Genomic DNA, 27,309 nt, shown 5'->3' with positions numbered 1-27,309 from the left:
AGCTTTGTTTTTAAGAAGTCAGTAAATGCCATGTTGGGACTATAGAGTGTTATTCGCAAATATGGGGGTTACTTGGTTGAACGACTTTTTGTGGTCTGGCTTGACAGCGCAGCTGTCGCCAGACAGTAATGTGGGTACCCCTATAAAGGGACTTTGGCTCCGTCCACTCATTGCGAGTTGCGAGCCAGGAGTAACTGTTTTGATTGTGCCGATGTATGCTTCCTCAAACAAGCATTTGCAATGCAATAGGTCTTGCATTCACACAAGTTTGAGCTATTGGCATTTAAAATGGCAATGTCTTTTTTTATGTTTTGGGTTTTAAAACAAAAATAAAAGGCACAGTCACTTACAATATGTAATACCTTAAACTCTTGCAAATGTGAGACCTATTGCATTGCAATAAAGGGCCTTCTCAACTGCTTTTTACATAGTAAATGTTAGAGGAAGAGACCAGCCTGCAACGTCTTCGAATTAGTGATAAATAGTGCAGTGAAGATGTGTAAATGTTGTAAATTACACAGACGGCAAGTGTGAAGTGAGAGTTAAAAAGATGATCTGAGCTGTAAACACTAATAAAGCGCTCCAACACCTTTCGCTCTGTGATTACACTGTCGCAGCTTAGTACAAAGAGCGGGTTGGGGTGGCTATTTCCTGCCCTTTCCGTGATTTGAGTATGTAGTGTGGCATTGCCTAATGTCATTGCTACCTTTGGCCTAATAAAAAATACTCCAGCTGTAGTAGGGCCCTGGCTGCACCTCCTGGTGCAGGGCGGGCTGTGCTTTATGGCAGCATGGAGGGAGGGATGGTCTTGGCTGCAGCTCCTGCTTCGTACAGTGCCCCTGCTATTACTAGTGAGCGAGAGGCTCTGAGGTGGTGGTATTGGTGGGGGTTGTGGTTTTGGTATAATTTGTATTGGTGGTGGTGGCGGTATTGGTATTGGTATTGGCGGTGGTGGTACTGTTGTTGGCGATATTGGTATTGGTGGTATTGGTATTATTGGTATTGGTATTATTGGTATTGGTGGTGTTATTAGTATCGGTGGTGGTATCAGTGGTGGTATTGATGGTGGTAATGGTATTGGTATTGGTGGCAGTGGTATTGGTGGCGGTGGTATTGGTGGCGATGTTTTGGTGGCCGTGGTATTGGCAGTGCAATGGTGGTGGTATTGGTGGTGGTGGTTTTGTTAATAAAACTGGCTTTTGAAAACAACCCGTCAGGTGTCTTAAGTGCAGATGACATGTAACATAGATGTGATGTTGTCAGCTTCAGCCAATTAGCACAGGATTATATGCTACCTGGAATTCACAGGACTTAATTCGCCAATCATTTCTAAATCCATTTTACTTGGTGGCTGGGGGGTGGGTTGAAACACACTAGATAATGGCGGGTTAAAGTGATTGAAAGCAGGCACCCTTGTGTCAGTAGCAATAACGAAGGTGTCAGGAGAGTTCAACTCTGACCCTTTAGCCAAATTAGCTGAGAGCAACAATCGCTTAGGTCTCCAAATGAGATTACAGGAACTAAATCTCGCTTTCGGTACTGGAGATTTTAGCAGCCTGGGAAACTGAACTAAATCCCATGGCAGGCTACACCTCACCCCCCTCACCTAGCCTAGCATTTTGTGCCAATCAAGCCTTTTATTGTGCAATCACTAACAACAACAAAAGAAGCAAAGGTCTATTTACAGAGCAGACTTGGACGTCTGATCTGGCAACTTCGGCACAGGTACAGGAATAACAAAAAACATTAAAAAAAAGAAATAAATAGAATTGGACCCATTTAGCTGCTGAAACAGGAACGAATTTCAAAACAAACTTGAACACTTTCATTCATCGTCCCCTGCTGTCAGGACCAATTTTTCTTCCAAACACAGAAGTGTTTACTCACAAAGTTTCTCTGCTGAGCCATGCCTGGCACACCTCCACCCATCCGGAACAGTTTCTTCTGCAAATGAGCAGTCTTTAAGCGTTCTTGGTAAATCTCTTGCTGGCACTTCTACGTGACAGCAAACATTAAAGCATGCACACCTAAAAAGAAGATTAAAAGTACACGTACATTGTAACAACGAAGTAGAGGGGCCATTAGCCATGGGAGGATACAAATGATGACATGGCCATACTAAGGAGGGACTAACAAGCCTATTAAGGAATCAAAATATGGGCAGGGCTTCTCCTCTGTACTCTACCTACAACAGATCTCTAGAGCAGCACTTGTGCGCTGGCTCATGCTCGACCTAAAAAGAGCTTACAGTCCACCTACTATGATCATTTTGTTTGATTCAGCTGGCTGAGCTTGAATTTTCGGGACACACACCTGACACTGTAATGCTGTAAAAATGTGTCTTAGATAGGTTATGGTGTTTGTCTTTCTCTGGCAGCAGCCCAGAGGGCAGTCATTAACCTCGATGGAATTTTAGGTTTGAATTCATAATGCAGCTGTCACGTGACCTTTTAACCTACATAATATTACTCTACAGTTCTTTGCCTCCACTCAAATACATGTGCTATTTACTTATAATGCTGCACATTACAATACAGCATTCCTTTAAATCCAGACCGATTAGCATTGCCAATGCTTGTTAAAGTATCTAATGGTAAAGAAAGGGCCACCTTGAAATATAATTCCTAAACTTTAAAGAGTTTGAAGGTAAAGCGGATAGGAAGGCCTTTAAAATACCAAATGCTAATGGAGAAGAGGCTCTGCAATTGTAAATGGGCATGCAGTCTTTGAGCTGTTAAGTAGAAATCCAAGCTATTAAGTATTTGATTAATGGCTATAGTGTTTAGCTCAGTTGCATTTAAGTTTGTATATGAATTAGTATAGCGGCAATGTGAATTAGTGTATAAGGAGATGCGAAACCTGTGTGGAATGTTTCAAAGAGACCATTTGGATCATGGGTACTTGAAAACATTTAGTAAAATGTTTGGTCTGTGATGTGACCAAAGGCGGGGTGGGGGGATTGGTGGTAAGATGGGTGTAGGCTGCGTACATCATATACATTTAGTGGCTAAATTGAAAAATGTGAAACCAAGAAACCGGAGATTTATTTGAAGGTTTTATATAGCGCGAACAAGATCTTTGCAGATATCAGAGCGCTTTACAGTAATAGCATGTAGCAGTTGAGGTAGTTAGGTACAATATGCATAATTACATAGGTAGGTCAAAGAACAACTGGAGGTAGATCATAGGTGAGGTAGTGTCAGTACACGGTACATAGTCAAACCGTTGCGCCAATAATATTAAAGTACAAAAGTATGCATATACTTATTTAAACGTGCTGCAAGTGTTTTTGGAGATAACATAAAGGTGGGCATAGTTGAGGTAGGTGCGTGCAGGATGTAAAGTCACACAGGTGCATCAGTAGTACAAAAGTAGGGATGGTTGAGGTGGTGTAGGTACAGTGTGCAAGTCAGACAGGTGCGTCAATAGTACATCAAAATACAAAGAGGGAACAAATACAATCAAATAAGTCATAATACCAGTGGTACAAGTAGTACAGAGAGGGAACATATACACTCAAGTAAATCATAATACAAATAGTACTAGTAGACCAAGGGGTCAGGCCGGTATTATGGAGCGGATTCATGAGAGATACAGGTTAATAGATCATGTGTATTTAGCCATGAGGATCGCTTTTACTTCTTTCTTAAACAGTTTGTTGGAGGAGATGAGCCTGGTTTCAGGAGGAAGTGAGTTCCAGATCCTGGGCGCCATACCTGAAAAGGAGCGTTTATAGGTTTTTTCCTTTCTGAATCTTCGAGGTTTCAGCAGAAGATTGTTTGTGCTTCTAGTAGTTCTAGAGCCACCCGAGATTGTCAGCTTTTGAGTGAGGTAGCTGGGCGAGTTATGGTGTACAGCCCTGTGAGTCATGCAGGCGATTTTCAGATGTATTCTGGCTTCAAAAGGCAGCCAGTTCAGGGATTTAAAGTCAGGGGAAATATGCGAGTGTTTTTTTGAGCCAGTGATGAGTCTCGCTGCAGCGTTAAGGGACGCTCTAAGGGGTGCCGTAGTTGTTAGTGGGAGCCCGCAGAGGGCGGTGCTTCCGTATTCTATGTGCGGGATGACTATAGATTGTACTGCAGTTTGGAAGTCTTTGGCTGGAAGGAAGGCTTTAAGTTTCCTCAAGGTATTGATTTGGAAGTTCGCTCCTTTGGTTGCCTTGCTGATGTGCTGCTGCATGTTGAGATTGGCATCAAGTGTTATGCCTAAGGATTTTGCTGAGTCTACGACGGTAGGTTGTACATTTAAAGCTGTTAACTGCTTAAGCCATGATAGAGCCGTGGAGATTTTTGCGGGAGGAGAGATCAGGAGGAATTCAGTCTTCAGGGCATTGAGTTTGAGGTGATTCTCTGCAAGCCAGGACTGGGTGTTTCTGATCGTGGTGTTCAGGAGCATGATGTCCTTGGGGGATTGTATTTTGAGATAGAGTTGGGTGTCATCGGCATACATGTGGAAGTGAACATTGGATGTCTGTAGCAAAGTAGTGAGAGGTTCCATAACTAGGTTGAACAGAGTAGGGGAGAGGGAGGATCCTTGTGGGACGCCTAGTGATACAGGTACCGGAGAGGACATCAGGTTGTTGCTTTTGAATCTTTGTGAGCGGTTGTGTAGAAAGGAGGTGAACCACTTGAGAACAGTCCCTGAGATGCCCATTCTTGTGTTTAACAGTTCGAGTAAATTCTCATGTTTAACTGTGTCGAATGCTGAGGAGAGATCCAGAAGGATGAGAAGGCAGGTATCGTTTTGGTCTAGGATTTGGAGGGCGTCGTCCACTATGTGCGTCATGGCTGTTTCGGTACTGTGCCCTGCACGGAAGCCTGATTGATGAGCGTTGAGGAGATCAAACTTGTCTATGTGTTTAGTCAGTTGTAGCTGTACGCATTTTTCCAACAGTTTGGCGAGGGTGGGAATATTTGTAATAGGGCGGTAGTTGTTTAGATCAGTGGGGCTGCTGTTGGTTTTTTTAATAGAGGTGTGACTTGTCCGACTTTAAGGGCATCAGGGATGGATCCTTGTTGAAGAGAGCTATTGATGATTTTAGTCCAGAGTGGGAGGAGCAAAGGGGTAAAGTCTTTTACAGCGTTGGCAGGAAGAGGGTCAGTGAGGTGATTGGATGGTTTCAGAGTGCTGAGCAGTCTGCCAATTTCTTCTTCGGAGTAGGTGCTAAAGGATGACCATGTAGCGTTGTTCTTTGGTGCAGGCGCTGCTGTGAGTTGGGGGTTGGAGTAAAGGATTGCGTCATTGAGGAGATCGCTTCTTATGTTGTCGCTTTTTTGGTTAAAGAAAGCAGAGAATTCTTCGCAGGAAGGTGTAATGCCCATGGTGCTGATTGTCTGGGGTTGTTCTTTGGATTGTGTTCTGATTAACTCAAACAATTTCCTTGGGCGGTTTTTCGCTTGGGCGAGCTGGAGGCTGAAGAAGTCTCTTTTTGAGCGTTTTATTTTCCTGAAGTAGGCATTTCTCTGCTTCTTCAGGCTTTCTAGGTGCAGTGTAGAGGGGTCTGACCTCCAAGTGCGCTCTGCCATTCGCATGGCCCGTCTATCCTCATTGAGGCTCCCGTCATACCAAGGGTTGGAGATCTTGGACGAGACTCTTTTCAGTTGCATGGGTGCAGCATCATTGATTATTGTGGACATAGCATTTAGATAGTGGTCAGTCAGGAGTTGGACGTCCGTAGCGCCGGACGGGGGTAGTAGTAGATTGCAGCTGTTAGGCGGTAATGAGTTTGGGTTGAGTTTTTTCATGTCCCTTTTCCAGACTTTGGGCTTAGAGATTAATCCCGGCTCCACACTTTATCCAATTTTGTTATCCCAGGCCATTTTTATTTCACTTTCCCTCCTTTATCTTCATCATCACGTATAAGATAACCTTGAATTACATGACTTCAGGATGTGCACTGTCAAAACCTTCTCCTGTGTTTTGATTTCATAAACTATACTGCTGTTCATGTGTAATAGGAACCCAGGTCACCCAAAGAGTACATATAACAACTTACTTACATCTTTAGTACACTATTGGCATTGTTGTCAGGGTGGGGAGGAGAATTGATGTCTCTAAATTCTTGTCTGGGGGGCGTGGCCAAGATAGCGAGCGGGTGAGACGTGTTTTACTTTGTCTCCCCGCTCCTGGGCACCCAATTCTGTACCAAAGTACACTTTGACCTCATTCACAGCTCCGAGACGCAAAGATGATCTTACCTCCAGCCCCGCTGTAGCTTTGTAGCCGGGGGTAAGGTGCCTGGGGGCCAGAGTAAGCGGCTAATTTCCAGGTGGTGAGCCGCAACGTGGAGTGGTAAAATGGCATCCAGGCCTAGCCCATATCGCAACGGATCCTAAGGAGGGCTGGGGGCATTGTAGGTGCCGGGTCTCCAAGCTGGACGCCATCGATTAGCTCCGTGTCGGTGAGCAGTGGTGTTTGGCGCGGCTTCCTGCAGCCATCGGTGCGAAGTTTTCGGAGACGGGAGAGGTAGGCCGCTGGCAGAACGGACGCCTGGTAGGCCCTGCGGAGACAGCACCTTCTGTGGTCAAAGCAGAGTGCGTTTAGTGCTGCCCGGCAGAGGACGACCCGGCGAAGACTGGACTCGGCCAGGGCGTCAGCTGGCTTGCCCCCCCTTTTAGCGATAACACCGGTGGACGGAGCTGGGCTGCGGACTGCCAGAGTGTGCTCCAGGGCCTTGGCGACAGAGGCAGGTGAGATAGCGGAAGGCCCGGTGCAGTTGGGCAGCCCCTCAGCATTAAGAGCGGCAGTCGGAGGCCAAGCGCGGTGCAGAGGGGCAACATCCACTAGTAATCGCGGCAAACGCTCGGGGACTGCTCTGGGGTCCTAACATTCAAGAGTGCGGCCTGGGCACCAGTACCGCCAGGCTTTGCAACACGCTGCCATTGGACCGAGCCAGGGGGCACATCGGGCCACAACGCCACTAGTCTCTCAGTGGTGCAGGGTCTAGCAGTAAGGAGCAAGGGCAGGCGCCTACCCTGATGGCGCGGTGAGCCTCTAGCTCCTGACAATAAATAAGTACTTTCACATCCATACCTGCGTGTATTGTACTTAATAACCTCGTAGTGCAAGATCACTATGAGAAGTTGGCCTGGTATATGATGATCACTAATTCTAGTGAGCACCTTGCACCAGTCCAAACGACCCTTATGATGATTAGTTGTAAGTCAACCTTATAGACCAGCTATCCTAGGGGTAGCATGGACAAAAGCAGTCTTAGGCTAAACTCAAGAGGGCATGTGAAGCCAGCTGTTTTACCATATGCAATCCTTTAAATATCAAATGAAAGGACACCACACAAGTTATATATTACAAAATATATGTATTTATTTCTAGAATAATCCCCTATACACTCTATGAGCACAGAAGCACAAGCGTTAAACAAAGAACTCAATATAACATACAATAAGTTGCACAATTATGGATAGGCCGGGTGGCCACTCAAACCATATAATAAAAAAGTGGTAGAAGTACCACGTCACGAACAATGGAAAGGCCTAGAGTCTTGGGAATCGCTGGGCCTACACTGGACTGACGAAGGTTAGGTCATAGGAGGCCCACAGGATGCGGGTGCAGTGTCTAGGCAACTGCATTTACCATACAAGTCAATAGTGCGTAGAAATCAGAAAGGTATAGGTTTAGGAGACTTCCGACTGGACTAGAACTTAGCCATTTGAAACTAGGACACTAGGGATGTAAATCACTACAGGGGCACCGGAGTACCCATGTTACCTCACCCACAGGAAGCGGGTGCATAGGTGCCAAAGTGCGTCGGGTTTCTTCGTGGAGTTCTATGGAGCCTGGAAGAAAAGATGCTGCAGGCGACCAGGAGAGAAGAGTCCGGTTGGATCCAAGGGTGGATCGAAGATGTAGAGTACCTGAAAGCAGAGGGGACAGAGTCCAGGTCAGTAGCCAGTGACCAGGCTGGAACCAAGACGGAACCAGGCAATGTCGGGTTGCGATCAGGTGATGTAGAGTAGTTTGTCTCCGCTGCCATGTGGACCAGAAAGTATTGACAACGACCAGGAGTTGAACACGGGCTGTCCCACGAAGGCTCTTGCTGTCGGTTCTCGAATCGGAGTCACCAAGCCTTGGCAAAGGCAACCCACGCAGGACTCGAAGATGGCTTCTGGATCGGACCGGGAAGGTCAGAGAGGTGGCTCCTTTTCAGGGGAGCTGGGGCCAGTCTGGAGCAACCGCACCAGCAGTGTAAATTCGAAGGTTTGTCGTCTCAGAGGCCACTAGCCAACGGGCAAGTGACCGGACGCGTCGAGCAGGAAAAGTGCAAAAGGGCCCCACTCAACATTCGGTGAGTGTGGAGAGGTGATCTTCGGTGCACAGGCTGCTTAGGGCTTGGGCCTCTCAAACCCCAATGCACACCTTCGAGGGTGCCTCAGGAGCTGTACGGGAAGCACTTCGCTGGCTTTCCAAGATGGCCGGTCCCACGTCTCACGTCGCCTCCACGGGTCTCAGGTTTGCTGGGACTGTGGATCGGGCTGTTGGAAGTCTGGGAGTCCAGGTCTTGTCGGTCTCTGTCGTTCGAGCTCCGGCGGGAGCAACAGCAAAGAAAACCTTAGAGCGCTGATGGTGCCTGCTTGCACAGGGTGGTCTCTCCTTGACCACAAGGGAGATTCTTCAGTCTTCTACGTCGAGTAGGATGTCGAAGGGTCCAGAGTTTTGTTTCAAAGTTTCAGTCAGGATGATCTGCTGTGCATTGGCACAGCTCCTACCTTTATTCCAAATCAAGGGGCTGGATAACCTGCTAGGTCCCTCCTATGGCTGGGACCCAGGAAGGGGGTGGTTATACCCCTTTCCCTGGAGTGCCCCAGCACTGGTTTGAACTGGACTTTGCATGGGACACCTTGTGTGCCCGAGGCAGTGTCTAGTTTCATTCAGCCCTCCCTGCCCCAATCCACTATCTCCTGTCTGGGGAGGTGTAGCACCTCCCTGTGACAGGAAACCTTTTGTCCAGGCCTCCCCTGCGGGAGTTTCGGTCAGCAGCAGGAGGCCAGACTCGTGTCTGTGGCAGCAGCATCCATTTTGTGATGCTGAGGCTCTGGTTAGATTTAACCGCGTTTAAGGAAAGTAACACGTCTTCTCCCTCTAGAAGGGTGGAATGCTACCCCCGTCGCCAGGACTGGCAAGGGGGTAGTATTCAAAAGCGTATGACACCTTACACAACATGTTTTGATAAAGCCAAACCAAAGTTAGCAGTGAACCGCGAGGTTCATAATGTACTTAAGAGTATATATAATGGCAATATCCCAGAACAGCTAAAGGACATGGGTCCGAAAGCTGCAGACAGGCTCAGCTCATGCTAGAGCACCATCTCACATAAAACCAAGCACTCTGCCTCCAGGATTGTTAAGGTCTGCCCTAGGAGTGACTTATAGGTGTTTATATGTCCAGATATAGGTTTAGACATAGGTATACTATATCTAAGCAAGGGGTGATTATACCACCTTGCCTCAGCTGAGTGATCAGTGGTCCTGAACCTATAAATCACAGTATTTTGAACAAATCAAGAATGAATCAATATTTAAGTAAGAAAGCAACAATGATCTGTCTGCTATTTGTAAAAAGACTATAATGTCTTTGAAAGGAAACCTTACACCACGGTTAGAGAAAATATATTCCTATTTAATTTTTATATTCATATTTTTGCAATACTTTTTATCAATAAAAACACAAAGGTTGCCCCAGGGCAGGAGCGTGCAAAGGAAAGATGTGATTCAGAAAATGAAAAACAAGTGAAAAAAGGGAAGATGAATAAAGAAATAGTGATTAAGAGATAATTCGCATAATTTTACAATCAATACAGAACAAAATTCTTCATTGTATTGAACACCTGGCCAACAACATAGTCCTACCAATGTAGTCAAAAAATATTGTGTTACATGAGCCTAAGTATCATCAATTTTGCACTGTGTACAATGTTAACAGACAATTGGTCCAAGGTGTATGTATAGAGATGTCGACGTTTCAACTCGACTTATTCCCAAGCGGCGAGTTGGACCTGGGGATCGCGAGTCTTCATCAGGACTAAAGGTAAAATGAGGCAACCAGGGGAATTGAGTAACCCCTTAATATTTAGAGCAAGTGATGTGGAAAGATCCGAGTTTACCACAACTCAACAGGTGTCCTTGAATTCATGTCTTTATCCATGTCAAGGGGACATTGCTTCATATATGACATGGTGTGGGGTACCTTATTTGCAGATTCAATCAATCTACCCCAGTCGATAACTTGCAAATTTCCACTCCAGAAATCAAGAAGCACTGAAGTTAAAATCTACAGTTTTTCAGGTAAGCCATGTACCGATATACTCCTGCTCAATTTCGGGAGAAGCCGTAGTTTAAGACGGTCTCATCGTATTCATCCGAGCCTCATGTGCTGACGGATGTCCTGGACGGTCAAAGTCAGTAAAAATACTGCTCGTTTGGCGGAAAACCGCTCTTCCATAGAGTGGAAAACGTCTCAGACCGAGCCTCCGATTGCTTCAAGACGCTGAGACGTTTTCCACTCTATGGAAGAGACGTTTTCCGCAAAATATGCAGATACTTAAACACAGAGGCCAGGATTCTAGTTATACTGGCTCTGATTTTGTCGCGTATTGATTATGCTAACTCTTTATATACCGGCATTCCAATTTACCAATTACAGCGGCTTCAACTAGTGCAGAACCAAGCCGCCAGGTTTGTCTGTGGCCAACCAAAATCTTGTCATGTAAAACCTCTGTTGAAAAATCTACATTGGCTTCCAGTCACTCAACGCTGCCTTTTTAAACTCGGTTGTACTATTTATAAAGCCGGCTCTGCCTGCGGTCTGGCTTTCATCTCTTCTAAAGTACAGCGCTATGTTCCGTCCCGTGACTTACGGTCCGCAAATATGAATCTGCTGACTCCTTGTCCATACAAACGCAAAAAACAAGGAGGTTTAAGATTTTCATTTCTGGCTCCACAATTTTGGAATTCCCTTTCTCCTGAAATGCGACTGTCTACTTCTTACACCCAGTTTAGAAAGTCTCTTAAAACTTGGTTATTTGTCCAGGCCTAAATTTGAAAGTTTAAGTATTGTCACAGTAACTGATTGACTCTGCTTAGCGCCAAGAAACCGCTGGTGAACGTGCGCTTTATAAATTACTTATAACATCAAACAGCGGTGAGCAGCGGAAGGAGGCCGACCGTAACGCAAGAAGGCATGGGCCAGACTCAACGGCTGGCACCCCCATGCAGTTGTGGCAAGCTTCTTAAGGTTTGCTCCGGTGGTTGGGGGGCCTCTCATTCAACCATGTGACACAAGCGGCGGGGCTAACAGCTCTTGCAGCGCACTGCCGAGGGTCAACGCCATCGGGTGCGCTGGACCGGTGCACGTCCAGAGTTGAGGCGGCGCTGGGCCTGGCGGCCTGAAACAGAGACACAGTCAAGTGGAGGGAGCAATAGCTCATTAGGGGCATCGGCCAGGGGGACCGACTGGCGCCTGAACTGCCTAGGGGTGTGGTTGTTGCCTCATCACAGTTCACGCTTAACTGCACCATTTAAGAGCGCTACCCCTCAGCCACGCTGAAGATTGGATTCTCAGGGTCGCTGTCCACAGTGATTCACCGGACATACGCTCAACCACCGTTGCCACTCTGAAGCAGTGGAAAGGGGTGGAGGGCCCTCACTCGGGACAACTCCAGGCGCGGAGCAGTGAATCTTAGGAGACTGGGGACGACACGGTAGTGCTCCCCCCCCACCGGCGTACACAGAGCTAGAAGCAGGCTTTCATTGAGACCGGGGAGAGCCCTCAGCCGAGAACTCGCCGTGCCCGCTGTCTCCATGACCCTGGGGGTGCCACAGCCACGTAGGTCGGGGGGGTTGGTGGTTGAGAGAGAGCATGTTACACAGGCCAGCCGTGCATTATCCCACCACGGATGACTCCCCGGAAGTCTCTAGGTCCACCTTATGAGGGGCTCTTGAAGCAGTAGTACGGGGAGAGCTGATTGCGATTTCTTCCGCCGAAGACGGGGAACGTTAGGCGAAACGTGAATAGCTCCAGGCCCAAGTCTTGGAATTAGAGAGGGTCCAAAGTAGGACTGCGGCACCAAGGATCTGGCATCAACTAAAAGCGGCCTGAGCCCAGTTGGTGGGTCTCGCCCTCGACAGGACCGAATATGCGGCGCTTAGGCTTAAGCACTCCTACTACATAGGAGCCGATAAGACGCCTAGATGCTTGCAAATAAATTGCGAGCCCGCACCTTACACTCTACGGTACACATGCTCAAGGCGACTGCGGAGACCACAGGATGAGGAGATAGCTCAGGTCTTTCAATCCTTTTATGCTGAGCTCTGTTGCAGGGAGACCCCTTAACCCCCCCAAGTCGACGCCTATCTTGAGGGGTCCCACATAACCGTCATGGCTCCAACCCACGCTGACTGGTTAGATGCGCCCATTTGTTTTGAGGAGGTCATAGGTGCGATCTCGCATCTTAAGCTTCAGAAGTCACCGGGACTGGGCGTTTTTTGGCCGGGTTTTATAATCATTTTGCACGGGGCTGGCCCCGGTATTGACAAACCTTTTTAACTCCATCACAGGCCCAGGGACGATTCCCTCGGACATGCTGGCGGCTTCCATAGTCATACTGCCGAAACCCAAAAAAGATAAGTTCCTGTGCAGATCCTACTGATTGGTGTTGCTGCTTAATGTGGACCTGAAGAGGTTCACGGGCATACTAGCAGCGAGGCTTTGGCTCCTTATGCCGGGTATCATCGAACCTGACCAGTCTGGTTTTATTCAAAATCGGCAAAGCAGCGACAATACCAAACTCCTTTTTCACATTATCGATAAGGCTCACTGCACAGATATGGATGCCCTTCTATTATCGGTGGATGCCGAGAAGGCATTCAACCGCATGGACTGGGACTTTTTAGATCGCACCTTGGTCCGTTTTGGGCTCTGGGAGAGGTTTTGGGCCTGGGTCGCGAGTTGCTACAACAAGCCCACGGCGACTATAAGAGTAAATGGAGTTAAATCCCAACCTTTCGAGATACAACGGGGAACCCGGCAGGGGTGTCCGATGTCGCCCCTTCTTTTTGCCCTCTACATTGAGCCGCTCGCTTAGAGGATTAGGGAGAACCCTGACATATCGGGCATTCCGTTTGGAGGTGCGAAGCATACAATAAGTCTTTATGCGGAAGACATTATCGCCTCCCTTGAAACTCCAGCGCGGTCTGTCCCGGCGTTTTTACAGTAGCTGGAGGCCTTGAGCCGGGTCTTGGGGTTCCAAGTTAACGTCGGGAAGTCGGTGATCCTATGGCTGAACCGAACAGGTCATTCCCCCGCCTTGAGCGGGAACACATACACAGGTATACAGGTGAATGGCGTCTGTTCCCTATTTGAGCATCGAATTGGCCCAGTCGGTGTCCCAAACTGTAACACTCAATTATACCAGATTAGCCTCTCAACTTGCTCAGGGCTTACACCAGTGGTAGCATTGCCAGCTATCCCTTCTGGGACAAGTGGCAACAATTAAGATGTCCATCCTACCTAAAGCATTATACCTCTTCCAGACCATCCAGATTTGGCCTCCGCCCTGCACTCTCCAGAAACTGCATTGAGCAATACAGCACTTTGTATGGGTGGGAGTTCGGCATCGGCTACGAAAATAACTGGTCTACTTACAGCCGGATGAGGGGGGGGGTTGGGGATACAGAATATCCTATAGTATTTTAGGGCATCACAGCTTCGATATCTAGTGGAGTGGAGCATCTCTGAATCCGAAAAGGGATGGCTTTTCCAAGACAGGGTGCTGGCCAAGCTGTCGCTTTGGAAGGTCTCATTCCTTAAGCGTGAGGACAGACCTCCAAATCTCAGGGGCTCCCCTGTCACGGACTCAAAATCAAATCAAATAAAACTTTATTCGGATAAGGGAACTTATCCATAAAAGTACAGACAAGTCAAATCAATTGTACAGAATAAAAAGCCATTTTTTTCTTTCTAAAAAGACAACAAATTCCTAAGATTAGTACAGATAAAACGAAAAAAATAGGAACTAAATTAATACGTTAAAAAAAGAAATCTATCCTTAGAACACAAAAAAGAAAGGATACTAAACACGATATGATTTCTAGAACGTATTACACAATAGTGTAATCAATACTTTAAATGTAAAATTAATCATAATCTTTTCGGAATTTAATGCATGATTTTAAAAAACAAAGTATAGGGACAATTGAAAACTCTGTGTCCAAACATTGTAGGGCTTGGAGTGCCAGACGGCATTGGCGCAATCCCATGTATTTCACTAGTGGTAAAATCCAATTTCTCCGTGGGTGGTCATAGAGGCTGCAAAAAAACATTACATGGAGAAGCGTTTGCTCTGACTGCCCATCACAAGGACAGGTGGAGAGGTTTGCGGACCAATCATTGGTCTTGGGGAAAGTCACTAAGCGGTGGAAAATACTGAAACGAAACCGGGTCAGCAAGAATTTGTCGTAATATGTTAATGTTGTTAGCAGTAAATAAGGCTGAATCCCCCAAGAGCTTTGTACTGCTAAGAGGTGAACGTTTGTCAGCTTAGAAGTCTCTCTTGCCATTCGAAGCTCACGCAGATGGGATAAACATACGTTTTTCAGGGTGGCTCGTGATATGCTCACGATAGTTTCGGGATGGGTAAAATGGGACTCTAAATTTAGATCAGTAAAAAATTTTGAAACATAATCCAGCCATGTAATGCTCTTCCATCTTTCTAGGGCGAGGCAGTCGATAATCAGAGAGCCAGTAAGCTTACATTCATCTGTATGCCATATACGCTGCCAGAGTAGGATCTGTTGGATGGTAATGATGTCGGATATATAGTCCATACCTAGTTCCACGTGGCAGCCGTACGGACTCATTGCTAAGGGTTTGGGATGGGGTCGTTCTTAAAAAAGGCTTGTCCTCCTCTTTTCCTTCGCCAGTAACTCCCATCCTCGACAATAAGGACTTTTCCCCAGAGGCTGGCGAAAGGGCGTTTCTGAGGTGGAGGGAGGCGGAATGGAAATGCAGTAGGGCACTTTTTCGATCTGGAGGGGATTCTTTCCTTCCATGACATGCAAGCAGAATATGGCCTTCCAGAGACCGAATGGTTTCACTATCTGCAACTGAGGCATTGGCTGCTTCATACAGAGGTGCTACCTAAGGTCTCTAGGAAGTTGACGGAATTTGAAAAATGGCTTTACAAGAAGACCAAGGATAAGAAAATTATCTGAGTTATGAGGCGCTACGCCCTCACGTCCCGCGAGAATCCACGGCTGGACAGAGGAGATGGGCAAGGGACCTCACAGCAAAGGAGTGGATGGATATCTACTATCGCCCTAACCACACTGCACGTAATAACGCTAGTAGAGAGGCAGCAGTTAAGTTTGCTATGTACTGGCAGTGTGTCTGTCTGCATAGAGGGATTCCTGATCGTAGCCCAGCTTGTTGGCATGGGTGCGGAGCAGAAGGTCCACTAGTTAACTGATTGTGGGAATGTGCAGAATTGGCGAGTTATTGGTCGGCAATCCTGGATGATGTGGATCGCCAATTCGATACGCAGATCCCGAATATCCGGCCAACGTGCGCTTGCGCCTGCCTAACCCGCTGACATATCCACTTAGGTCCCGAAAAGGGAAACAAATGGGGCTAGCATTGGGGCGGCTCTTCAAAACATCTTATCGCATTGGTGAACACAGGTAAAACCGACATATTATGGGTGGCTATACAGACTATGGTACATTCTCGGGATGGAACGCATACAGGCCTCACTCACCAACTCCATGATGAGTTTTAATGAAATCAGGCAGCCGCTGCTGTCACGTGTCCACTGAGATGAACGAAATCGCATGCAGCAGATACTTGCGTCTCCTGTGCCTCACGGGCTCTGCATCCCCAGTCTAACACAGCTGCAGTACAGTTATGCTTACGTAGCTATTAGTAGATAGTTCAGTCTTCCTAAGCTCACCAGTTCGAGGGAGGGCGGGGGGCTTTTTTTGTTCGTTATTTTGTTTAATGGCAGTGCCACCTACGAGTTGGAGCGAGATTCCAGACAGTATAGAGACATTTCGGACATTTTAGTAAACCCACTCGGAGCCGTGCTGGGAGTTCCCGGTTATGGCGTGTCAAGGAAGAACATGGGTTGTAAAAGGCTCCGAATGGCGAACAGCAGGGTGCAATTTTCTGGAACTGTATGTTACTTTATTGCGGAATGCCAATAAAAAGAAAGTTAAGCCTCAATTCTTGTCTGAATCACATAATGTTTCTAAATTCATGATTGAAGGCACTGATATAATCCGATGTACTAATGTGAAAAGGTGCTCCATGATAAATAATCTTTTTGAATTTTGGAGACATATTTTAACACTTTTGCTTCAAGATGTTTTTAAAAAATGAAGGTGTTCCTAAATTTAAGTGGGACTCCCTAGTTACTTCCTTTCTTTTCCACCAATTAACCTTTAAATGGAGGCTTGCCTGCTTATTTAGCATATTTATTATTGCTAGTGCGGAGTCGAGTAAACCGTTGTCGAATGCTGCTGTTGACCAGGGAACCGCATGTAAAGGTCGGGAGGGCCTCATGCGATCCCAGGGGCTGTACTTTGAATATCTATGATTTAGATTGTAATTCGTGAAATTAAATAGACCAGGAATTCATAACTATTTGAGAATTGTGTTGGGAGAGCCTTTAGAGTCTATGCCTGAAAGCTGCTGACACTAACATGGCAATGGCTAAAGAGGGATGCACCGGAGACCCTTTCTAAATTTTGTATTGTATGGTGTGTTCATTGGTGAACAAGGTATTGTCAAATACGTACGGCTTTCTGCAGTGAGATTTAATTATGTATCTGAGAGCAAAGTAATACTTATTTTCTATAGGCTAATACAGTGTTTATTGAAGGTTAAAAAAAAAGCTTTTTTTTTTAGCAAATGTTTTCGATCTAAACATTGAGCACCATTTTACCTAACTTTTATTTTGGGCCCAGTGTAGCGTTGACCCCCTCTTACTATTTAATTTTGGATTATTTTGGGGAGGCTAGAGGTATGCTAGAGGTTTCTCTTAAACGTTCTGCAAATATGTGCGAGGAATCTAAAACGATAAATGCATTTGTCTGTTATGTCCAGGGTTTTACTAGAAAATAAATGTCATCTGAAATCTGTTAAGACTAAGGTTTACGAAGGGTTAGCGACACCTGTGAATCCCTTGTTTTAGGAACCCGTCGTGTTACCACAGAGCTGTGCTACATACAGTACAATTAATGAGGATTTAAATTAATGTGTTTTTCGTTGCTCCCTGTGATATTATATATGCTATTATTTAAAATGGTAAAGAACACAGACTAGCCCTATTCACCGTGATATTTTATGCTTTTTCACCGACCTTGTTAACTATCCCTATGTTGATGAGGGAGTGAGATCTCTTTGGCCAAGTTTTAAGCTTCAAAATCATTTTCTATAAATTCTGGGGGGGTGGGAGTAGCAGACCCATATGAATGCTGTAGCGGTCCCGTTCAACGAGGTGGCTTTCAATAGACGACCTCAGCAATTAAATACCTAGAGGTCCAGCTTCTGACACACTCGAATGCCCTAGGCAATAGCACTATTTCTCCCCTATGTACTGCCCTTTACAAAGAACTTTACAGTTGGGCAAATTAGACCTCTCTTGATTCGGTCGGCTGCATTGCCTTAAAATTAATTTTATGCCTCTATTATCCTCCAAACTCTTCCCCTTACTATCCCCAAATTGATGCAGACGCAAATAAGGAACAAAATGCTTGGTTTCGTCTGAAGGGGCAAATGGCCACAGGTGGCTCGGGCGACTCTTTCGCTCCACAGCTATACGAGCCTTAGATTTTCTGGATGTTGCCACCTATGTCCTAGCTGCGCTGCTACGGCCCTCATTGGACTGGAACCATAACCCCAAAATTAAACTCTGAGTACAGGTGGAACAGGCCTTTTCATTTGTGCCTCTGGGTGATCTTCTCTGGCTTCCCAAGTCTGCTTGAACAGGCGGTCCCTTACCTCTGCTCTTGGCATTCATACTCCTGGCGTACTGGGGCGAGGTGTGAGGGCTGAGCAAATTTCCAGCATATCCCTTCCACCTCACTTCTTTAGCTACCAATACAGATTTTTTCCCTGGCATGATACCTCTAGGTTCCTTTATTGGGGTTTAGGGCTGCTCCCCTAGTCTGCACTACTTTTAAAGTAATGGAGATATGCAAATAAATAGGGATGTTGTGTAGAAATATGCTTTGTCTAGGCAGTACGCATTGGGCTGTGTGACCCACTGCCCGCATAACTATGCAAAGGGTGATTCAGAAAAGGGGGTGGTGATGAACAGAGTGTCTGAATTAAGCAGACCACTCTTACCCAGTCCAAAGATCAGGGCTTGATCCATCACCGTTTTTTAGCTCACTGCACCATCCCAGCTCAGAACTTGGCTATATGCATATTAGTCTGACCCTGGCCCAGTGCATCATGGGAACAAGGCAGACCAAACTACCAAGCCAATTCTTATACTGGGAAGGAAACAAGCTACCGGGGACCGGTTTCTGGCATTTCAGCCGTCTTCGGCCCGGCTTGCTTGAATCCTGATGGTGCACTGAGCTAGGGACTCACATCTGAGTATACCCTTCCACGCTTATGGTGGACAAAAATGATTCAGAAAAGGGGGTGGTGATGAACAGTGTGTCTGAATTAAGCAGACCACTCTTACCCAGTCCAAAGATCAGGGCTTGATCCATCACCGTTTTTTAGCTCACTGCACCATCCCAGCTCAGAACTTGGCTATATGCAAATTAGTCTGACCCTGGCCCAGTGCATCATGGGAACAGGGCAGACCAAACTACCAAGCCAATTCTTATACTGGGAAGGAAACAAGCTACCGGGGACCGTTTTCTGGCATTTCAGCCGTCTTCGGCCCGGCTTGCTTGAATCCTGATGGTGCAATGAGCTAGGGACTCACATCTGAGTATACCCTTCCACGCTTATGGTGGACAAAAATGATTCAGAAAAGGGGGTGGTGATGAACAGAGTGTCTGAATTAAGCAGACCACTCTTACCCAGTCCAAAGATCAGGGCTTGATCCATCACCGTTATTTAGCTCACTGCACCATCCCAGCTCAGAACCTGGCTATATGCAAATTAGTCTGTCCCTGGCCCAGGGCCTTTTCATTTGTGCCTCTGGGTGATCTTCTCTGGCTTCCCAAGTCTGCTTGAACAGGCGGTCCCTTACCTCTGCTCTTGGCATTCATACTCCTGGCGTACTGGGGCGAGGTGTGAGGGCTGAGCAAATTTCCGGCATATCCCTTCCACCTCACTTCTTTAGCTACCAATACAGATTTTTTCCCTGGCATGATACCTCTAGGTTCCTTTATTGGGGTTTAGGGCTGCTCCCCTAGTCTGCACTACTTTTAAAGTAATGGAGATATGCAAACAAATAGGGATGTTGTGTAGAAATATGCTTTGTCTAGGCAGTACGCATTGGGCTGTGTGACCCACTGCCCGCATAACTATGCAAAGGGAGCTAACGCCCATAGAAATTCTATAATTAAATAGTGTTCACCACAGCTGTATATCCTGGCTATATCATTGCATCATTGAGTTACCTCCGAAGAAGCTTGCCTATGTGAAATTATGGGAAAGGGAATTTGACATGGAAATTACAGATGAAATATGGGGGGCAATATGGCAGAGGACTTCTAAGTCTGCCATTTGCCTCTGGTACAAAGCAAACTAAATCCTCACACATGGGTATTTCACTCCAGTGCAGCTCCATAAGACGTATGGGTCTCAGAGCTATGTTGGAAGGGGTGCAGCGACAGGAGCATGCTCTTCCACTCTTGATGGACCTGCGGGACGATACAAACATTCTTGAAGGAGGTCCTAGATACAGTACAATCCATCACTAATGTTACACTGCCATTCAACCAGCTCTTGGTTATTTTAGGTGACCTGGTGGCAGATAGGCTCTTCCACACTCCAACTCCACAAATTGTGGCTTTTCTCTCACGTCCTCTTGGTAGCAAGACTGAGCATAGCTCAAATGTGGAACAACCACATGCACCTCAGTTTAACATGTGGTGGGGAAGGTGGGGAGTTTCTACACCATGGAAAAGCTGACTGTAATCCTAAGAGACAGAATTGCTAAGTTCGACACAACATGGCTTCCATTTACCACCTACATAAAGCGACTGCAACAAACTGGGGGGCTGCATCTAACAATGTCTAAGGCACTGCGGCATCGGAGTTGTGCATGGGGCCCCCCTCGGACACAGAAAACGACCCGACTTCAGATCCTGGTTGATGTAAGCACTATTATCTACTGTGGGCTCAGAGGGTGGGTGTTTGGACCCCATATTACGATAGTCAAAGGCAGTTCTTGTAGCCAGTTCGACTGCTTATTTTATGATCCTCCTTTGAAAAACAGTTGTGGGGTTGGTCCCGCCTTAATGTCTTATGCCATTGATTTTCAAGGTGCATGTGAAATGTCATGTTTTTCTTTTTTATATAATGCAAAACGCTAAATACAATTGTTAAAATTTATATAGACATTATCTGAATAAATAAAAACAATTGAATTGTCAGGCTACGTGTACTTGTGTCCACCCAATCTTGTCTCAATCTATTTTCTGTACATTTCTTAAGTTTGCAATATAGATAGTGTGAGAATTTTAATCTGCTGTTTGACTATAAATTGTCATGCTGTGCGTTACACAGAGGACCATTGCAGATTGGCTGCAACACATAGGTGGTTCATGATGTTGTGATTGCACGTATTTTTTATAGTTGATTTAAAACAAAAAAAATTCTGATATTTGTATTGTGTAGATCTTACCCAGAACTGTCAGGATGGACTTTTCAGAAAGATGGGCTACACATAAGGTGTAGAAACATCGGGCGATGTTTACAAAAGCAGAATATGAGAAGGTTACATCATAGTTGGTTATAAATGGCTTAAAATGAATAGTAGAACACAGTTTACTTAATGTCGATGCACTTGCGTTGTGGGCTCTGTAATAGTAAATTGTCAAATGGGGAGGAAAGATATAATGGAACCCATAGGGCCTTGCATTCTTTTCTGTCCATTTGTAGAGATTGACGATAATCTCATATGGGGAAGAGCAACATGAGGGAGAGGCTTGTTTTTTTCTTCCTGCCGTTACATACTTCTGATATCAGTTGAATATTGCTGCAGATGATGCAGACATAGCAAGTGAAGGAGAATGTTTATGCTAGGAAGTCGGGTGTAAGGCCTTGTAGATCACATACAGGATCTATATTTGGTGCTTGCCTGCATTGGGAGCCATTAGAGGTTTCTTCACAGAAAGCTGATGTAAGTAGAGTAAGGGAGGCCAGTGAGGAGAGCATAGAACCCATAAGTATTGGTCAGAATAAGGACTTGTATGATCATGCAGAGGATTGACGCTGGGAGAACTAGAGTTTTCTTGCAAATAATAATGATGATCTGATCCCAGGCTTTGACCATTCTTATTGACATGTTATTTGAGGAAAGGCGAATCCTTAAGGTCAGTAGAGAACCTTAGAAATCTCAAATTGTTCAGCGTGGGTTGGCGTGAACCTGTGTGGTTGCATTTTGTGCAGCTACTTAAAATCTACTGCTGTGATTTGTCGCCATTGATCAGTTGTCACTCTATACAAGCATTTTTGTAATGTTGTACTTTTTATTGTAGGCTCGTCCAAAATATCTTCGATGTATTGCAGTGAGTTGCTTCTTCCTTGCCGCCAAGACCATTGAGGAAGATGAGGTACTACTTTTTTTAATTCTTTTTATTGACAAATACAACCAAAGAAAAATAGGCACTGGGCGACATCCGAGCATACAGTGTCCGTTGGCACATCTTCCAAATTACAGAATAATAAGCAAACAATAGAACTAGGGATCAAGGCATTTCCGACACGACAGCATCCTTCCTAGCTGCTGGGGGAGCACAAATATCTCCTCTGTAACTGTTCCAGGCACCCCAGATTTTCCTCCACTTCCCGGGCCTCCCCCTGGCAACATATACTGATCGTTCTCTGAACATACACCAGTCTAAGTCCTCCATCCATTTCCCAATCTGGGGGGTCTGACTGGCCCCCCACAGCTGGGCGATATTGCGCTTAGCCACAGCACACGCCAGCGCCACCCATATTTTCCCTTGTGTGGTGAGATCAGTTGGCTCCCAAACATTCAGGAGATAGCGGCGTACCTCCACCCCCAGGCTCACACCCCACACTTCACGTATCCCGTCATGAACATTGACCCAATATCTCCGTATGTCAATGCAATCCCACAACATGTGCATAAACGTTCTGGTCTCACCACAACCCCTTCGACACTCTCCGGTCACAGCCAGCCCCATTCGCACCAGCCGTGGTCCCGAACTTTTTTTTTTTAGATGTGTTTTCCCAAGGTTTTTGTATCACTGTGGTATTCTATTGTCTTTTAACAGGATTTTGTTCAATCTTTCTAGCTTGGCAGGGAAGTTATATGTTGGATTTTTCCTAATTTTCTCTTTACGAAAAGAATGATTTGTTTGCTTTTTCACAAAATTTGACTTCAGTAAAAAAAAAAATTATGTATATCGGCTGTAGAACTATAGACACATTTCCAATCCCATCTAGTCACCTTGTTTTGCCTGCAGATGTAACATCAGTAGTTTGTAGCTCTGGATTTGATTTTAGTGTTGCACCTTTGTGTTCATACACAGTCCTTATTTCAGTCTTGGTTAATGTTTCAGTGGCTTCAGATCAAGCACATTATGTGTACAGATCTCCAAGGACTTGATTAAGCTTTGAACCATTTTTCCCACAAGTGTCCTCCTGATCCTTTGTTGCTCAGTAATAAATACCCTGTAAAAATAATCATCTCTGCCAGGGAAACTAAACCTTTAAAGTACCTCTGTTTTTGGAACCTTGTTTACAAACTCTTGGATGTTTTGTCCCAGTTACAGAAAAACACGTTTTTTTCTTTTTTTCGTTACTGATGGGATCCAGTGCACATGCGCTGTTCATCTGGGGTCCTCCATTCAATGCATCTGCCTGTTCTCTCTACCGGAGTCCTTTCTTCCCCTTGGGTTTGAGGAAAGACTTTTTTTTTAAGTGTTCCGTCGAGTCCATGCATTCATGGCGTTTCCAGATTCTTTTATCCATTTCTTTATTCCTCATTCTGTAGCCAACTTCTGTCACCATACTTAGCTTTTGGCTCCACAACCACCTTAAAAGCATAACACTTATGTCTACTACAGTTGTTATGAAGTATCTGTCAGAACTTGCATGGGTCTGATCCAGACCTGACAGCACTACTTTATTTTATCTCTCTGCTTTTGAGGAGCAGGCCCCATTGTTGCTTAGTTCTTATTGAGGTCCATGGTCTTTCAAAGACATTAGGTAGTCGTAGCGTGGAGGTAGCAAACAAAACAACAACAGTTTTTTTCCAGGACATTTCACACTGATACTCAAGGAAAGACGGTCTAAGTTATTGGCTTGTTGGCCCTGTTCTGTCCAGTATGATATGACTTGTTGGCACTGCTCTGTCCAGTATTGAGTCTCGTTTCTAGATGGTGAAAAATACCTAACCCTTACTTGTGCTTCTTCTTTTAAAACTAACTCTGAGTTTCCAAAGAGCCCTAACTTTGGGGCTTGATTTGATGTGCTGTGAAACACTAAGACTGTGGTGCACCTTAATATGCTGTCTGAACCTAACGCCAAAATATGTTCAGAAGGACCCACTGGCTCTAAAATCTAGGGAATTTCACCTTCGTTAAGCTGACGATGACAGATAAATGATCTGTGTAGCATAAACCTATATGCAATATAGGAAACGATGTCTTCATCACAGGTCTAAGTTCTTGTTTCAACATCTGTGTTTTTCTTTAAACTCTGCAGAATGTCAGTTGATGCCCTTTCTAGCCCTCAGAAATAAAGGAACCGATCCATAGTCTCCTGTGTTCCGTTATGTCTGCTGGTGCAAAGTCCCAGACCATCCTCAATAATGTTGTTCCATTTTACACAGTACTTTGTAGAACAGACAGTGGATATGTCAGTATTTCCTTTCTTAAAAATTAGTGAGCCATTTGCAAGTGAGCATTTCAGATTGTTCACATATCTGCTTGATGATGATTCCAGATTTGCTTCCATTTAGGCTTCCTTGTCTCCACCCATGCTCGTTCCTGCTGATGTACACTTTGTTTCTGAAATGAGGCCTTTCACTCCATCGGGGGACTGTCCTGTGGGGAAACGGTGCCCTGGAGTATGCTTGTCATATACACCTTTAATATCTTTATTTCTGAACACTCTATCAATTAACACGTGCACAGGTACCAGATCCCATTTCTCTAGTACAAATGCATGCATCTGATCTAAACATTGATGCTCTATGAACCAAAGATATCAGATTCTGCAAAGGCAAGTACAGCTTCCAACGTCAGTGTCATACATTCATTAGACTTGGATACCAGTACCAGACTAATGACCTCTGACTTAATGAATCATTTTGAAATTTTCTCTGAACGTCTGCATGGATGTCGCCCACTACACTAGCAGGCTTTAAACTGTGCCACGGTTGCAGTAAGCAGATGACATTCACAGCCCTCAACAGTGTTTTTAGGGTTTGACTTTGGTGCCTCAGCGCTATGCTTGACAACAAGTCCTACAACAATTGCTCTGTGATGCATGGAAAGCCATCAGGGAGCTGAAAGACCAGCTCTATTTCAATAAGCATAAAAAGAGGGGGATGTATCGCTCTAGGTCACAAGCTGTTAGTGGTCCTGTTAATTGACCTTTGGTAAGACCATGACAACATTCAAAGAAAAGTCCAAACGTATACATAAGAACTCAAACTAAGGTTGAACTCCTTTCCCGATGCTTCTTCTTTCAGCAGAAGTTGTGTAGCCTACAGTCCACGGGCCACGATCTGACTTCCACGTTCATTCTTGAGATGATCTCTGCTTTGGAGCTGATGGGTCCACAATTTCCTAGGACATTCTGTTGAGCATCTAAATGAGGCCTTAAAGGATGCCATGCTGCAACTCTAAAAATGGTTTAGGGAACCACTGATGCACATTTGAGCTCCACGGACCCGGTGGTTCCTCCATTTGGGCTTCCATACTAACGTGGCCTTCCCTGGCACAAACTGACCCCATTCGGTCTTAGTGTAGCCTGTGTTCAGCACCAGACACTTCGACATCCCTGCTACAATCCTTGCTGGTTCTTCTGGATGGAAACTGGCTAAGGTTGCAGAGGCGTCCGTTGCTGAATCATGGACATGGCATCCATATCCCTGATACGCAAACAAGGAAAAGACCGTACGCTCGGTCAATCATACCAACCAGTATCAATGCTCTATTGATAGTAAACTATTTCAAAAAATACTAGGGGTAATACTGCAATGGCTGAAGTAGTATTTTATACACCCATATCTGGCAACGTTCATTAAAGGGAGAGGGAGAGTCGGGATGTATTGCTAAAAAGATCCTTCATACTGTTGAGAAATGTCAAACACCAGAAGCGAAAATACAGTTAAGAGTCAGGTACAACGAGGTGAGATATAAGGAGGGGCACGAGGCAAGGGTGTTTGTATTTCCCCTTACAGTGATCCCTGAGCCTCACACTGTATACAAGGTAAATAAACCATCTACAAATCAAGTGAAGTTGTGTCCAGATGCCTGCAAAGTGGCAGTTTTTGCAGATGGCATTATTCTCACCCTTATTGACCCATTAATGCTCTTTGCATCGCAGGTGCTGGAACTTTTTTCTACATTTCCAGGTTATTATCTTGAAGATTGATAATCTTTCCAAATCTGAGGGTCTAGCCATCAAAGTGTCAGCCAAGACAGTGCAGAAGCTTTGCATGTATGTGTCCTAGCAGTTGGCAGATGGAAAAGTGAACTATCTGTGGATAATAGTAATCTCAAACCACAAAGACTTTATCAGACTCCCTAACCAGGAATATGAAACGGTCGCACAGGCCGTTAAGGTGGAACTTTCTAACTGGTGGGAAATTTATTGTGAGTTGGGCATTTGGATATGGTTAAATGACCATCTTCTGTTCGAGGCTTGTGAGTTGTTGATCATATGATTTGCATACTCCTGCCATCTAGTGTCGGGTCTGGATGTTTGCAGGATATTTATCTTCGAAGATGTCTTTCCAGTCACAAGGTTGGTGACTCCTCCTTTCAGTGATAGTGCGCATGGCATCGACTCCATTGTTAGATTGTTTTTTTTCTGCCATCGGGTTCGGACATGAATTGCTGCGCGCCGGTTCAACACCGTTTCTCAGGTTTCTCTCGGTGTGCAATCCACTTACCCTTGACGGTATTGTTTTCAGTCACGTATTTCCCTTCTCCTCATATCGTATTTAATACAAAAACTATTTTCGATCTTGAAACTAGTGGAAGGCCATCTGGCCTACCCGCATCGGTCTGCCTTGCAGTCGATGGAACGGACTCCATTTAAATTCTGCCCTCTGTGCTACGCAAAGTTCCTGTGCGTGTGCAAACTGTGCTTATCTCCGGAGCACAAGGAACAAGACTGTGAGGCGTGTAAATCTTTCCGCTCAAAGAAAACGCTCTGCGACCGTAAATCTGGATGTTGCGACATGCAGAGCCAAAACACCGGCTCCATTCCGGACCTCTTCAGAGAAGATTCTGAACAGGAAACTGTTAATGCCATAGGAGCGGGGGAATAACAAGAAGAGCATATCTCAGAGTCCGGCTCCGATGTGGATGAAGACATCCCGCAAGGTCAGCTTATCGTGAGTAGCAATCCTCCCTTGCTCCAAAGTCCAACTCAGCCGAAGAAAAAGGCTTCAGTCCCACCTCTGCCTTCGGTCCATGGTCGGCACAACCACATGCTTCCAATGCACCGCCTTCGGGCTCGGCTTTGAGTTCCGGCTCTGGATCGAGTCGTCCACACTCGATCACCAAGCTGAAACATTTGTGGTTGAAGCCAAAACCCATCACAGGCCCACCTCCTTCGACGCCCAAATAGTTTTCAGAACCTAAATCCTCGGCACCCAGACACTGTAGACTTTAGTGCCGAAAAACATAGATGCTCCGATATCATAAAAGGAACCCCGTTTCAATGTCCCTACTCCAAAACCAGACCTGAAACAAAAGGAACTGTACATCAAACCAAAAAACTGGACATATTTTGACTAAATTGCCAGTCAAACATAAATCTGACTCTGCAGAAGCCTTTGACATCCCTTTAAAGAGGTGGTTACTAAGCCTCCTTCTCCACCTCCTCCTTCCCCGGAAATACAGCACTTGGTAATTAACCCTACTAATTTACCACCACCACCACCATACACACTTG

General features: G+C 45.6%; 1 protein-coding gene across 3 annotated transcripts in view; it reads left to right on the top strand.

Annotated features, from left to right (window-relative positions):
• CCNI (cyclin I) overlaps positions 1–27,309 on the top strand; it is a 581,782-nt gene that overhangs the window by 295,876 nt on the left and 258,597 nt on the right. For 2 of the 3 annotated variants that reach the window (XM_086961793.1, XM_086961794.1), the window contains one exon: positions 21,684–21,758. The exons of the other annotated variant lie outside the window; for it this stretch is intronic. In XM_086961793.1, coding sequence (XP_086817919.1) covers positions 21,684–21,758 — 75 coding nt within the window. The remainder of the gene's footprint in view (positions 1–21,683; positions 21,759–27,309) is intronic. 3 annotated transcript variants of the gene reach the window in all.

Source organism: Lissotriton vulgaris, chromosome 3_1 (genome assembly GCF_964263255.1).
Source record: "Lissotriton vulgaris chromosome 3_1, aLisVul1.2, whole genome shotgun sequence".
In the NCBI taxonomy this organism is placed as follows: domain Eukaryota; kingdom Metazoa; phylum Chordata; class Amphibia; order Caudata; family Salamandridae; genus Lissotriton; species Lissotriton vulgaris.
Note: the sequence above shows the minus strand (reverse complement) of the source record. Positions and strands in the feature narration are given on the sequence as shown.